Consider the following 15,755-nt stretch of genomic DNA (forward strand, 5'->3'; position numbering starts at 1 on the left):
GGGACTGGGTTGTCCATCCCTATGCCTAGCACTGACCTGAGGTCCTGGCACATAGTAGGCCCATGCTAAATGTTTGTTGAGTGAATTAATCTTTAGACTGTTTTCATATGAAATCTTCTCCATTCTAGACTGTAAGCTCCTTTAGGGCAAGGCCTGGCACATAGCACTCATGTATTAATTCATCAGTTCGGTGTATTTATTGGATGCCTACTGTGTCATTTGCTATAGCTATACCACTCGTGGTCCCTGGAGGCTATATTAAGGTGGGGGGGCATATATTAAGATAATAAATATGCAAATGTGCAAATTATTTATTAGGAATTGTGGCAAAATGCTAGGATAGAGAATAATGTCTTAGCAGCCTATAAAATACCTTCCATAATGGAATCACATCTTTTCCTTTCCTCATCTAAGCAGAAATGACTATTTGTAAATATTGCTCCTTCCCGTTTTCCATTTTTTTCTTCTTTTGAGCAACCATATCCACCCATGGCTGGCATGAGTCCTTGACTCCCCACCCCCTACCCTCCTGCCCCCAAACACACTGATTCTCATGGATTTCCCAACTTACAATAACATTTTGAGCTCACTCATTTATTTTCCACATTCTGTAAAATTTCAGATTCAACTAAAAAATTGTTGAGTATTTGCTATAAGCCAAGCACAGTTTTCAGAGTGGAGGATACAGTGATAAATAAGATCCTTGCTCTCATGGAACTTAAGTTATAGTAGAGAGACAAATTACAAACAAATAAATGAACAAGGTAGTTTTAGATCATGGTAAATGTTTTAAAGGAAATTAAAGGGGTGACATGTGAGAAAGCGGTTACTTTAGGTAGAGTGGCCAGGCAGGGTGCTTATGAAGAGTTGACCTTTGTGCTGAGCCTGGAGTGAAGAATAGGCGCTGGTTGAGGACATCTGCAGGTAAAGCACTGCAGGCTGAAGAAGAGCATCTGAAAAGCCTCAAAGCAAGATTGAGGAGCAGAAAGCAAGCCCTTGTGCTGGAGCAGACTGAGCAGTAGGGAGAGCTGCTGGTATGGCCTGAGCCAGGACAGGTAGGTGGGCAGGCGGACAGCCCATCAGGTGCTCAGTACACTTTTACTGAATGAACAAATGACCCAATGATCCAAAACCCCAAATATTGTATATTACTAGCTTCTTGACTATATTTTCTTATGATTTACCATGCATTATTCCCACAATGTTGCTTTTTTCCCTGCCATGCACTTAATTACCATAGGATGTGACTCTGCAGCTGAGTTTTGGCCTGGCATCTCACCCCCCACCCCGCCACCCCCCGCTTTACAAAACCCAGTTTTATGCCCTTTTATTCAGGTCAGCAAGCCTTAAGCCAAACAAATTCTTTTCAAGGCTTGTGAAGTGCACCGCCTCTTGCTCAGATCTTTTCACCCAGTATCACAGGCCGTTGTCCAAAGACAAACACTGCCTGCCAGCACCAGCTACATTTACAACCAGCTCTGCATTGCTTTTTCCTCCTCTAGCTCCAATCCCACAATCCTCAGTTCAATTTGATTAAATTCATTGAGCAATTATTTTGTGAAGGCACTAACTAGGCACCAGAGGCAATGGTTAAGGGTGAGAACCTCCAGTTTAACACCTCCAGTACTTACTAGGTGTGTGAACTTGAGCAAATTATTTAACCTCTGTGAGCCCTAGTTTCCTCATTTACACAATGAGGTAATAATAGCATCCACCTCATGGGCTGTCCATGGAGATTGAGATAAATCATGTGCTGTTCTCAACCTAGTGCCTGGCACATACTAAGTGTGCAGTAAATGTTAGCTAAAAACTTCAGACGAAAAACATAGTTTCTATCTTCAAAGTGCCTCTAAGCTAGTGAAACTGATGACAAGTGCTGAATAAAAGCATAAACCAAGACCTGTAGGGTAGACATGGGGGGAGCAGTTAGGTACTGACTATGGTGGAAAGGCATAAGGAGGCTTGAAGAGGAGATGACAACTGTGGAGGGGATGACATGGGAAGAAGGACAAGACAGACAGAAGAAACAGCCTTCACACATTCTTTTAATCTAAGCACCTGTCTACTGTGTACAAAATTAGTTAACAAGTAATGGGTATAATGAGATAGAAAACTATAAGCACCTTAAGAGAAATATAAAGTGCAAAGGAAGTCTAGAATTAGAGCATAATTCCACCGAAGTAGTTTGTATTTGATATTCCATTAGCATATGCACTTTTAATATGCCTGTTTTATTTCTCTCAGTTGCACTACAATGGTTCTCAAACTTTAGCACACATCAGAATCACCTGGAGGGCTTGGTAAAACAGACTGATGGGCCCCACTCTGGAGTTTCTGTTTCAGCAGGCCTGGCTTGGGGCCTAAAATTTCCACTCTAAAAACATGCCAGGGGATGCTGCTGCTGCTGCTGGTCTGGTGACCACACTTTGAGAACCATTGCTTGACTTAAAGGGCCAGAAGCAACTAGGAAATCAAACAAGTGACTGGTTGGCAGAGGAACCAAGCCTCTGACCCCAATGCGGCAGTCACACAGGGAGAGGACGGGCAGGAGGGTCCTGGTGGAGCACAGAAACTTGTCGCACCCAGCACCATGAACCTAATCTATTTTTTCCAAATGTGAATATTTACACACTGGGTAAAGTGCACAAACACACACAGAGTAGAATATAAAAGTCGGAAAGCACCATCCAAAAGGCTCTCAGAATGCCTGTTAAATTTGACCTGTTTATGGAAATGTGGAACTATTCTAAGCAACCCAGAGGAATATTCAGCACATATAATTTCTGGAAATTAATATTTTTCCTAATTTGAAGTGGAAACTCTATATTGAATTGCTTAAGTTAAGAAAGGATGTAAGTTAAGCACAATAAGCTGTTTTTAAAAACTGATTCAGTTAATAAAACAGGAAAAAAATCACTGAAAACTACTAATTGTTGCTAACTTTTATTTTGTATTCAAGGGCACAATCAATGAGGAGAGGAGGGTTCTTTTGCTCTGAGAAATAAATATACTTAAAAGCTAGCAAACATCAGAGCAGAATTAAGTGCAAAACCTATAAAAAGAGATGGGGGAAAATCACGGTTATTTAGAGATATACAGAGTTAACATAATGCAAGGGAAACATAATATAAATATAATCAAAGGCTTCATTTTCAATACTTGACACTTCAAAATTTGAAAACATTAAAACTATTGCCAAACAAAACTCAGACCACATTAGCAATGGTTTAAAAAAGGAAGCAATTTAATTATTATAATACAGAGTGCTTTAAGAAGTTTTTAAACATGTAAAAGAAAAAAGTTTAGTGCATTAAATTGTTACAGTCTTTACATTGCTTCTTTTTTAAAAAAAGTTAACAGTAGTATGAAAAAAGCCACCCACAAAGCCAGCTGTCTGAGTGAAGAAATCAGCTAAATTGCAGCATTTTGGAATTACTAATAAAGCTATAGTTAAAAAACAAAGAGTTTATAAAAATGAAAGCAGCATGCATATTCAAGACTTTTTCATAACATTTCCATTAGCCGACAAACATTTAGGTAAAAACCAAGAGCATAATATTTATTATTCATTAAATTAGATAAAATAAACTGGCCAAAACCACTATATCTGGTCATTCAGAAAAACATTTTAAAATCCAAAACTCATTAAACTAAACATTTCTTCTATGAAGAAAGCCCATTTTGAAAAATGGTCCTATAGTCACAAAGGAAAGGGTCCTTCTCAACACGGATGAACAGCACCGGTCTTTACAAATAAGTTAGTAGGAACTTTCAGTCTCCTGACATGGCAAGAGTTAACGGTTAATACTTCCGTGATTCATAAGTGAAAAGCTAACTTTTAACTCATTATGATCAGTTCAGAATTTTTTTCTCTATTTGCTGAAATGTCACACAAAGTAGGATTTCATTGAAAGATAATTCTTGAAAATTCTGATCTGACACCTGTACAAACATTTCTGATTTTCACATGATTGTAAAAAAAAAACCACTAAGTATATATTTACTACATGATTCTCTTTCACATTTTTGGTACAACATTTATGTCAGAGTTTCTCCCTATGCAAATTCTTATACCAGTTTCTCTTCTTTCTTCAGTATTTTCTTCAATTTTTTAAAAAGCAAATTCAGCTTTGAAAGAAAAAAGTAACAGTTTTCCAAGTAGCCACAGTAGCATTCATGAATGTATTCAATGAAAGATCCAATCATTAAGGGCCTGTGATACCACAAAATCTTATTTTTCCAAAATGTGTAAATAGGTTGTTTTTTCATTTAAACTGAAATTGTATAAACCCATGCAAGACTTTTAATCTTAGTGCAGGGCAGATAAATAAGACTTAGAAATAAATCAGATTTTTTTCCCTGTTTCTAACAATTTTTACTCTGTAAAATGTTTGGTCACTCAAAGCTATAAGCTTGATTATATATCAAAGAAACAGGCAATAAAGCCCATCTTACTAGACATACAATATTAAGCTGGACAAAATATAAGAGGACAAGCTCTAGTGGTCATTAAGTCCCTCAGAAAGTCTAAGAATCAGAATGTCTCCATCATACCAGAATAAAAATTTACTGTATTAAAACTGAATTTTTACAAGTTGTTTTTAAATTAGTGTTCTATTTACATTGCAGAACTTCCGCCAACTGCAGCAGTTTAACTTTGGCACAACATTAAGTTCCATTTCTTTTGGGTATTGAAAATCCTATTTTTTGAAACTGTGTATGTCCCAAAACATTTTCAGTTTCATCAAAGATTGGGCCCATTCACAGTAAATCAGACATCTTGAGTTGAAGAATTGTTCTCTTTCAAAGCTTTAGGCAACTACAAAAGAAAAACAACATTAAAAACTGAAATTTTGAAGAAAACCATATTTCCATTTTTACCACTTTTAGAGACAAAAAAGCTGCTACAAATTAGCCACGGAAATATTTCCTCTGTGTCTTCTTACTAATACTGAAATCATATGCCACCCACATCTTAGATAACGCACTAGACTTTGTGTACAACTCTTATGTATATGTCCTGCATATACCAGCCTTGCTTGAAGACATTGGTCACTTTCATGTAATAATTTAATAAAAATTGTTAGTAAGAAGTATATATTTCATTGTCACTACTTACAAAAAACAGACTGTGAAATCTAAAGACCCTTGTATTTTTTTTCTATTTATATACAAGGCCAGCATATGCAAAAGATATGTATATGTATCTCACTTTTTGCTATTTTGGAAACGTTTTAGTACTTTCTTTTTCTTTGTAAATTGAACTATATCTAAATGAAGAAATAACCAATTAGAGGGAAACTGTGGTGACTCCATTCTTAAAATGAAAACTGTCTTATTAAGACAATGATAACTTGTTAGTTTTATAATTTTAGATTTTTGCATATTTTAAAAGCAAGGCATGCCTGTATACATACCACAAAAGTGCATGTCACAACTAGATGTGTCCCCTTTGCTCATAAAGTTGACACCCCTTTTCAAGATGAACAGGTTAGGGTGTTCACTGCCTAGACATCCCTAAAGATTAGGAAAGTGATTAAATGAGATGAAGGGGTAAGAACAGACAAGATGGAATTTAACAAAGGATTTTGAATACTGAATCTTTATATAATTTCCTTTTTCTTAGTTGCTAGGGTGTTAGAATAGTTAGAAGGAAAGAATTGAAATGGTGGAACTGTAACCCACAGCATCCTTTGAAATTTGTTCTATAGCTACTTGTTAAATTGTAGTTTGAAAGCTATACCTTTTTGTATATATGTTCAATTCCACAATAAGGAAATAACTGAAACTATGGTATTTAACTCATAATAACTTTGGAAATCTCCTATATATCTACTTGTTAAATCATACTTTGAAAGATATTACCTTTTTGTATAAATATGTCATAATATGGAAATAACTGAAACTGGAATTGTAACCTGTAATATATTCTTTGAAATTTGCTTTCTAACTACTTGTTAAATTACACTTGGAAAGTTATCACTTTTATGTATATATGTTATATCCTACAATAAAAAAAAGATAAAAAAGTACCTGTAAAACATAATAGTTTTTTGAAAACTGTAGCTTATATGAATTTTCTGACCATAATATATATTAGTATCAATATCTAACATAAGAATTGTCCATATACACTTAAAAGTAATGTTGTCAAACTAAACTGTACAAAAAGTTCACATTTCTTTTAGAAGATTGCAATTCCCCCACAAAAACCCTGCAGTGGTTACTGAAACAACAACAACAATTCACTGCAGCAACAGATGTGTTGATTTAATCTTGGCTGAGAGCACATTCCCATGTTTAGCAATAAAAAAAATGCCCGTTAAACATATTTTATGCATCTAGGTCATAAAAAAGCCTGTCCTGAAGAGTTCTGATTTTAGGATTTGGAGGGCTGCACTTTAGGATTAAGTTTACAAAACTGTTCAACTTCTAGTGACTTAAAACGATTATAGTAAGGGCTATAACCTGGAATGAGATTCATATTGCTTATTAAAATAAGCAAATTTTCAGTTCCATCTGTTTTTCTGCTTGAAAAAAAGTGTTAATGAAAAGAAAAAACTGGGAAAGTATTGTTAAGCAATAACAATAGTGCCTGGCACATATCAAGCTCTCTATAAAAGTTTGTTAGATAAAACAAAATAAAACCAGGAAAGAAGGCATGGGGAAATTAAGGAAATACTGCAAGATTAAGAGCATAAAAGTAGAGGACTAGGTAGTGGTGCAAACAGCTAAGGAAGTAAGTAAATATGCTTATAGGTAAAGCAATAATCAGAGGGCCTATGCTTAATTTCTTCCCTCATTGTTTTAGAACATTATAGTTATTTCTGATAGCAAAATGCTATTTGGACTACTGATAGACACATACAGATGTCTCATGACAAATGCTTTGTTTTTATAAAAAGTGTAATTTTGTTTTCAGTTTCTTCATAAAGTTTAAGAAAAATTACCATATGACCCAGCAACTCCACTCCTAGGTCAAAAGAACTCAAAGCAGGGTCTCAAACAGATACTTGCACATCAGTGTTCACAGCAGCATTATTCACAATAGCCAAAAGATGGAAACTCAAGTGGCCATCAATAGATAATGGATAAACAAAATGTATTATAGCTATATAATGGAATATTATTCATCCATAAAAAGGAATGACCTTCTGACACATACTACAACATCGATGAACCTTGAAAACATTATGCTAAGTGAAACAAGTCAGACACAGAAGGACAAATATTATATGATTCCACATTGTGAAATATCTAAAATAGGCAAATTCATAGGAAAAATAGATTAGAGGTTTCATGGACTGGAGGTTAAGGGAGAATGTGGAGTTACTGCTTAATGGGTACAGAGTTTTTGTTTGGGGTGATGAAAAAAATTTGGAAATAGACAGTGGTGATGTTGCCCTACACTTTGAATGTAATGAATGCCAATGGATTGAACACTTAAAAATGGTTAAAAAAAAAAAAGTCCAAGAAGATGTTTTGAAATAAGCAAACAAATGCATGGACTTCTTCAAAGGCTAAAAATAAACTCTGTAGCATTTTCAATGTAGTTTATTGGCATTAAACCAAGAGTGCCAAAAACCAAAGGGCCTGGGACTTTGGTATTCTGCCACTTTTTTTTTTTTTTCATGAGAAGGTTTTCTTTTCTGAGAACTAGAAGATATATCTCATCAGTTAAAATTCTGAGGTGAAACAGGGCATAAGAATGTATTGAAAATAGAACTGTCCTATCCCAAAGAGTGTAAACTTATTTTTCTTCAGTTGATAATCATGTGTAAGTTGCTTGGAAAGACTCCAAATGAAAAGAGATCTGGGAGGAAAACAGGGTACTTTTATGCTGGAATACTCCAAAACAGAGAGCAGAAAAAACTACTGTACTACTGAATTCCAGAAGTATTAAGAAGCAAAGGTCCTAACTTCAAATCAGGTATCTGATTTATAACTAGTAAAATTTTAATTAATCCAATGTATAAAAGAACTAAGAGTTAAGGAACATGCCAAGACCTTCCAAATTTAAAGCATATTTACTTGCATTTTTATGACTAGAGAGATGTATTTCCAAACAAATACAGTGTTTCTACTGGTAGCAGGTTTGTTTTATATCAAAGAATGAAAAGACAGTTTAGGCAATTGAGCTAATTTAATGGCAAGTCTGTTATTTACCTCTTAATTATAGCATTTGATGTCTACGACAGAAATATGGCCTAGAACAGACCTTTGGCTTTTAACAGAAAAACCACTGAGTAATTCTAATACATAAAACATTTTAAAATCTAATAAAGTTGTGGGGGCAGAGAAGCATACATTTAGGGTTTGGTGAAACCTGAAATACAATGAAGAAAAAAAGACCCATTTTCACCTAGTTTCCTAAAACTGAGCAATCCTCACCCCTGTAGTAAGTCTTTCCTTCAGTATACTTTTCCCCTTCTTTTTAGTTTTCATTTTTGAATTCTTTCCTTAAATAGGCAAAAAATGAAGTTTAGTGAAGGGTGAGTTGCAAGAAATACATTTTAGTAATTTTTAGTTTTTGTTTGTGAATCCTCCTCCAAACCCCCCAATCAATCTCCCTTCTTAGAAAATGGGTAACATTTCTTTAGAACAAAGTAAAAAACTTTTCATATAAAAAATAAAGCAACATTAAACTCTACATAACAATCAATCATAATAATCAAACTACACATGCTAATCACATATCTATTGGCTACACTAGTGACACCTAGTTCTCTTATCAAGAAACGGAAAAACTATTTTAGAATATCGCAAACAAAAATGATTGATACATAAGGTGCCTCTTCTAAATGCATATGGGTGATGAATATATACTCAGATTAAAAACTTACATTTCAAGAACACATCCCAAAGTAATTTGGGTAGAGAATAAAAATATATATTCGGGGCCCCCTGAGGAGCTGGGGGAGGATGCGCAAGTGTTGAACTTCCTCACCTGGATTGTTGCTATTGTTCTCACAAACACTGGGGACTGATGGCTTGACATGCTGAGCCCTCTGTCTTGGGACTTGCCCCTATGAAGCTTGTTACTGCAAAGGAGAGGCTAAACCTGCTTACAATTGTGCCTAAGGGTCTCCCCCCTGAGTGCCTCTTGGTTGCTCAGATGTGGCTCTCTCTCTCTCTCTAACTGAGCCACCTTGGCAGGTGATCTCACTGCCCTACTCCCCTACATGGGACCTGACTCCCAGGGGTGTAAATGTCCCTGGCAATGCAGGATATGATTCCCAGGGATGAATTTGGACCCAGCATCATGGGATGGAGAACATCTTCTTGACCAAAGGGGGAGGTGAAATGAAACGAAATAAAGCTTCAGTGGCTGAGAGATTTCAAATGGAGTCAAGAGGTCACTCTGGTGAACATTCTTACACACTATATAGGTAACACTTTTTAGGCTTTAATGTATTGGAATAGCTAGAAGTAAACACCTGAAACTACCAAACTCCAACCCAGTAGTCTGGACTCTTGAAGACAATTGTTTAACAATGCAGATTACAAGGGGAGACAGTGTGATTGTGAAAACCTTGTGGATCGCACTCCCTTTATCCAGTGTATGGATGGATGAGTAGATAAATGGGGACAAAAACTAAATGAAAAATAGGGTGGGATCGGGGTGTGTGTGATTTGGGTGTTCTTTTTTTATTTTTATTTTTTATTCTTATTCTGATTCTTTCTGGTGTAAGGAAAATGTTCAAAAATAGATTGGGGTGATGAATGCACAACTATATGATGGTACTGTGAACAGTTGATGGTACACCATGGATGACTGTATGGTATGTGAATATATCTCAATAAAACTGAATTTAAAAAAAAAAACTAAAAAAAAAATCAAACAAATAAAAAAACAACCTTTACTGAATGCTTACTATTTCCCAGGGGCACTACAGTATCAGAGAGGAATAGAAGCATCCTTTCTCTCAAGGAACTCAGAGTCCATTAATGAAGATATATTAATTTATATCTTAATATTTAAAGATATATATAAGATATATGGGTGATACATTAATTTATATATTAATAATTCATATATTAATAATTTAAAATTAATATTGTTATTGCAATTTTATTTTCAAATTGAATTCTACTCTACCAAAGAAAACAATGTAAATGTTTGAAATACCTTCTACAAATACCCATGTCAACATAAACTGACTGCCTGGACAAAAATTTCAATCCTTTTAGCTGTTAAATATACTTTAATTCCATATTTTAAAGTAACACATTTATGTTTCCATTTCTTTATTAATTTTTGATATATCTATTGACTTCATCTATTTCTTATTAAAGTATAATTTAAATGTCTTATCAAAAAAAAAAAACAAAAAAACTTACATTTCAATCATCTGACTTAGAGAGTTTCCGCTTCACGTGGCGTGGAGGTTCCCAAGTGTCACTATCATCTGTTTCTTCTTCATCCTCTTCCTGATCATCAATAATTTCATCCTCCTCCTCCTCATTTTCCTCAAATAATTCTATACCTAACTCTGATCTTCTCTGTCTTTCTGCAAACCACTCTCTGACCTGCTCATAGCCCATATGTGATCTGTTAACAAGTTCATCAAGGTCTTGTTCATTAAGAAATTTGTGCTTTAGGTAATAATCCTTAAGTATTGCAGTTCCAGTTTTAAATTTTATGAGTGATGGCATCCTGTCCCAGTTGTTAATTCTTCTGCCTCCTCTAGGCCGCCCACGTGGTCTTCCTCTTCCCCTTCCTTTGGGTCTCCCTCTCCCCCTTTTTCTAAGGGAAGACAAACCATTCATACTACTTGAATTGGCGCTTTGATAGTAGTAGTACCATTTTAAGTTTCCATTTTTCCAAGCGTAACGAGTGTCCCCAAACCAACTAACTATGTCTGTTCTAGGAAGCCTACTTTCTTCAGCCAACTTGTCATACTCTTCTGGTGATGGCCACTGCGTTCGGACAAATGCACTTTTAAGCATGTGTAACTGCTCAGGTGTTTTTTTACATATCTTGCCTATACTAGCTGTTTTAGGTGGACTAGATTCATCTCCGGGAGAAGTTTCTCCAGCTTCTTCTTTGGAGCTACCTGCATTACTTTCATCTATTTCCATTTTCTCTTCCTTTAAAGCTTTTGATTTCTTCTTCTCTGTAAACCAAGTATCAATTTCTCTTCTGGTAAGTTTGGTTTGCGCTCTTAACCTATTTAATTCTTCATCTGTTAGTACAGAGCTGTTGAGAAAACTTGCCTGAAGAGCACGAAGCTGCTCTGCAGTCTTCTCTTTAAACTTTTGTGGAGTAAAGTCTGGAAAAGAATTCCAGGACTGTTTATGCTGTGAAGTAACAACAGTAGGGGATTCTGTGGTTTCATCACTGGAGTCTATAATAATGGTAGCAGAGGAATCATTGTTGAGATGTATGCACTGATTACTCTTTGAATTTCTCTGGTTGTACCTTGTGTCACTAAACCATTTTTTAATCTCTCCTTTAGTCAGCCCTGTTATTTTCATAAGTCTTATAATTTCTGAATCATGGGGAAACTGATTTTTAAGGTAGCTAACTTTTAATTCTGCCAGTTGCTCTTTAGTCTTTTTTGCCCGGATGCCAAATGAATCAGGGTTTGCCAATGTGGTTTCATGTTTGACAAGTTGAGAAGCTGGAACTCCTGCTGCTGGCTTTGTTTCTGCAACAGGCTGAGTAGCAGGTACCTGACTTTTCTGTACATTCGTTTGACTTGGAACCCCTGCCACCGTCAAGGCTATGGGTGCTGTTACTGGCAAGGTATTTGTTCCAGCTACTTGTGTAAGGACCAGGCCCGGCTGACCAACTATTTGGCATGTCTGTAAAATGGATGGTAAACCATTACTCGCTGTGGAAATGTGTGTAGGAATAACGGTTATGGTCTGAGGTACAGTATGTACTGTTCCATTGAACTGTTTCCTTCTCGCCTCCTCTACCTCCTCAGGAGTCCAACTAACACCATGTTTTAGACGTTGGGCTGAAAACCATATCTTGATCTGCTCCTCTGTATATTTGGCTTGAGCAGAAAGAACTGTAATTTCTGACAGTGTTGGATAAGGGAATTTATTGTAAGTGTTAAGCAAAAGGGGGTTGTTATCCAATGCAGTATTGTAGGTAGGAATGCTATTAACAGGAATTAAGACTTTGGAAATCAAATTAGAATTCTGCTGAGCTGATACAGCAGTTATCACTTGTGCTAATCCAGGAAGAACTGCTGCCGGGGTCACTACTGTGCTGGCAGTATGTGGATGTATTCTATTTACAATGGAAGTACTTGTATTAGATTCAGAAGCTGAAGAACTTGGATTTTCTACAATTTCTTCACGGTCTGGCTTCATTTCATTCTCTTTCTCTTCAGGAACGTCCTCAATTGAGTTATGATGAACTGTAATCCGTTTGTTCTCTACTTTATTTTTCATCATTTTCATGATAGGAGTTTTACTGATAGATATTCCCGAAGCAGAAGCTTCTGTAGATTCTGCTTGCTCTGAATTCTCCTCCTTCACAAAACTACCATCAAAAGTCAGATCATTTATTGTTTGCTCAAAGATTGTCTGGTTATTACGTTTCACCATAGTCAACTTAAAATTCTCTTCTCCTGGATGATATTTCAGATTATGCTCAGAAAGTGCATCATACCTTTTGGTAAGAAAATTGCATTCAACACAAACATAGGATGAATTTAGCACTACATTGGGATGTTCTGAATCCACGTGAAAAGTAAACATATTTAGATCTGGAGTTTGAAAAGTACAATATTTACATTCATAGCCACCTTCAACTTTCTTATTTTGCTGATTGTCAGAATCCAAAGATTCATGAACCTCTTCATCACCTGAGATACTCTCTGCTCTGGTGTTTTCTACAGGTGTGAGAACAGGAGGACCTTCATCCAAATCAGATATCAGCTCAAGGTCTGGATCCTGTTCACTGGTGAGGACCATGCAAGGTGTTGTTGATTTTCGCCTGCTTGCCATTCTGATGTGGGGAAAATCTCAGTGGTGATTAAAAAGCATTGAGACTTAAAACTGTTCAGTTTTCTTCATTTGAAAACAATGGCTTTCGGTTCAAGTTCATGTTTGTGCTCAACAAGTCTTATTAGCAGCTTTTTCATGGTGCAATCAAGTAAAGAGCTTAACGTTGGCATTAAAATACTGAACTGCTGAAATTTGTGAAGCAAAACTCCAAGCACCTACATTAAAATAAAGTAAAAATGTTTTAAAATGAGTGACCATGCTCTTTTAAACAAATTAGTTATACTTCGTTTTTATAAAGCTGTTAGATAGCTCCTAGAATAAGGCAAGAACCAAAAAAAAAAAAAAAATCTTCTAAGGATCATAACAGATGTCTTTAAGCTGACTCACTGAATGTCACTTACTATACTCAGGGGTCAGCTCTCAGGCTTGTTTATTTGGGTTTTTTAGCTAGCTATATAGTAGAAGGGAAGTGGTGGGTGGATGGGTCTGCTATTGGCAAGCACACTATTATGCATAAGAAATGACAATCTGATAACAAGGAAGGAACTTTAAAAACTATAAAAGCTGTCATAGATTCTCAAAAACTAAGGCCATTAAGTGCATAAGAAATTCAATCCATCAGTCATGCTCTCTTCTTCCTACTGGTCTGTCTCATCAGCCCAAAAGTAGGCCCAAGTATGGCAAAAAAAGCAAAGGTGGAGTAGAATGATCAAAATTTCAGAAACATTATTCTTAATCATTCTCTTTATAATGTTACCAGAATTTATAAATCATATCTAATCATCTCATACTTCTGACCTGAAGTTTTTGATGGGTCCCCAAGGCTGAAAGAATATAGTTCAAACTTCCAAAGGCACATATAATTTCCTTTCACAAACTGATTCCAACCTTACTTTCAACCTCATCTCCTGCTATCCCTCTCTCTTATATCCTTATGCTTTAGGCACACCAGAAATGACTGCTGTTCCAAAGAAACTCAACATTTTCCCATCTTTACTCAGGTCATTCCTTATGCTAGGAGACTCTTCCACTGCTGTGTACATGAAAAACTTTCTGCCAGCCCTACAGATCATCTTTTCTCTTTAACTTGGCCCCATATCTTTCCCAGTTTATTTTCTGTTCTAGTACTTACCATATTATAGCAGAGTAGTAGTATATTTCTGTGCCCGCCCCCCATCCATACAGATTATCTCCTTACCATAGGTATTGTGTCTCATTCTTTTTTTTGGGGGGTGGGGGGGGTGGGGTAGTGGGGGTGGTTGGCAACAGCTTTATTGATGTATAGTAAAGCTACTGAGACCCTGGATGGAACCAGGGATCTTTAGATCTTTAATCTAAAGGCACTCCCTATTTGATGCTAAATCAGTTAAAGTCTTCAGGCTTCTGAAGCCTAAACCATTAAAAACAAATAAAATGAATACAACGGTCTCACTGCTCTCCACCAAAAATTAGGGCTATTTTCATTTACTAGCATCATCCTAGTCCTATATGAACTGAGGAGAAAAAAGTTTACTTCAATGGAACCATGTATGCATGATAATTAAGATCGTAAAACAAAACCAAGACTCTATGAGGAGAGACATTGACTCAGAAAAAGGAGACAAGTTTTTAGTAAATAGAGCTGTCCAAAGAGAGACTGCCCTACTTCTGGCGGCAGTAAATTTCTCCTCACTGGAATTACTCAAATACAAGCTACATGTCCATTTGACAGATTCAAGTCACAGACAGAAAGTTGGACTAAATGTTCCTTATTTCCTGATTTCCCACATTACAAAATTAGAACCATTAGCTTATTAATAAGTCCAAATACCTCCTTTCAAAGGTGCCATTCACTTTTTCTGTAAAACTCCTTTGATTTCTAAGAGATTATAAAGAAATCACTGATGTTTATAACCATTTCCTAACTAAATGTTATGAACTAAGCTAATGCCATCTCCGAATCAATGCAATAGGGTGACCACTATTTTTTGCATGTGTCTACATAGCTGTCTGATCATTATGTTATTAGAAACAGTGACTCCCCCAAACAGCTTTAAATAAGTGGAAGAGGAACAAATGTGCAGCACCCACATTTTGGACAGCGAGGGAGAATTGTTAAAAGGCTGGAAAATAAGCTATTTTGTGACTTTTATTCTCCTGGAATCTGAGAGAAACTATATTTAATAGGGATATACTAATAGCTAGAAGTCAAAAATAGAGGTTTTTCTGAAACTACCTTTCCTTAAGTAGTGGTTTTCAAATGTTTTTTTGAAGCAAAGGGTGCCCTTCCTTGAAATAAAATTCTGTGAGAATCCCCAGGGCAAACCAGATAAGAGTAGCTGTCTGGCTGGTGTTGCACAGACTCAAGTATTCCATGACTATTCCATGGCCCCCACAACCCTTACTTTTACTTCCAAAGGGTTCCGAGATGTGTTGGAAAGCCTTTGCCTTAAAAACTTAAACACTGTCAAGACAATGTATCAGTTTCAACAAAAAAATGCTTCTCAGTTTACCACTGCTGAGCCATGATAGCTGAAGACTAATCTAGAGTAAATTTAATGTATCCTTTAATATGTTTCACTGTAGAAGGCAGATCCTGGCATAAGGAGAACAGAGCAGCCAGCAGTAATAAAAGATACAGAAGAGAAATCTGAGGAGGTAAGATGTCTTCATTATACTGGCTCTATAGCTCTGATGGTTCAACTTTTTTTTACCTTATCTAGCATAAAAATAGGAATGTGCTATCAAATTATTACTTTTATTTTTTTATTTTATTGATTCTATTTATTTTATTACTTCCTACTAGCTCA

The 15,755-nt window shown here is 36.0% G+C and overlaps 1 protein-coding gene across 1 annotated transcript in view; it reads right to left on the bottom strand.

Annotated features, from left to right (window-relative positions):
• Nucleotides 1-3,221: 3,221 nt before the first annotated feature.
• Nucleotides 3,222-15,755, bottom strand: part of ZHX1 (zinc fingers and homeoboxes 1) — a 40,538-nt gene continuing 28,004 nt past the window's right edge. Inside the window, exons 3-4 of the mRNA XM_037802820.1 lie at nt 10,342-13,181; nt 3,222-4,819 (exon numbers count right to left, since the gene is read on the bottom strand). Of these exons, the coding sequence (XP_037658748.1) occupies nt 10,345-12,966 (2,622 nt within the window). The 5' untranslated portion in view covers nt 12,967-13,181 and the 3' untranslated portion in view covers nt 3,222-4,819; nt 10,342-10,344. The remainder of the gene's footprint in view (nt 4,820-10,341; nt 13,182-15,755) is intronic.

This window comes from Choloepus didactylus, chromosome 14, assembly GCF_015220235.1.
Source record: "Choloepus didactylus isolate mChoDid1 chromosome 14, mChoDid1.pri, whole genome shotgun sequence".
Classification (NCBI taxonomy): Eukaryota; Metazoa; Chordata; class Mammalia; order Pilosa; family Megalonychidae; genus Choloepus; species Choloepus didactylus.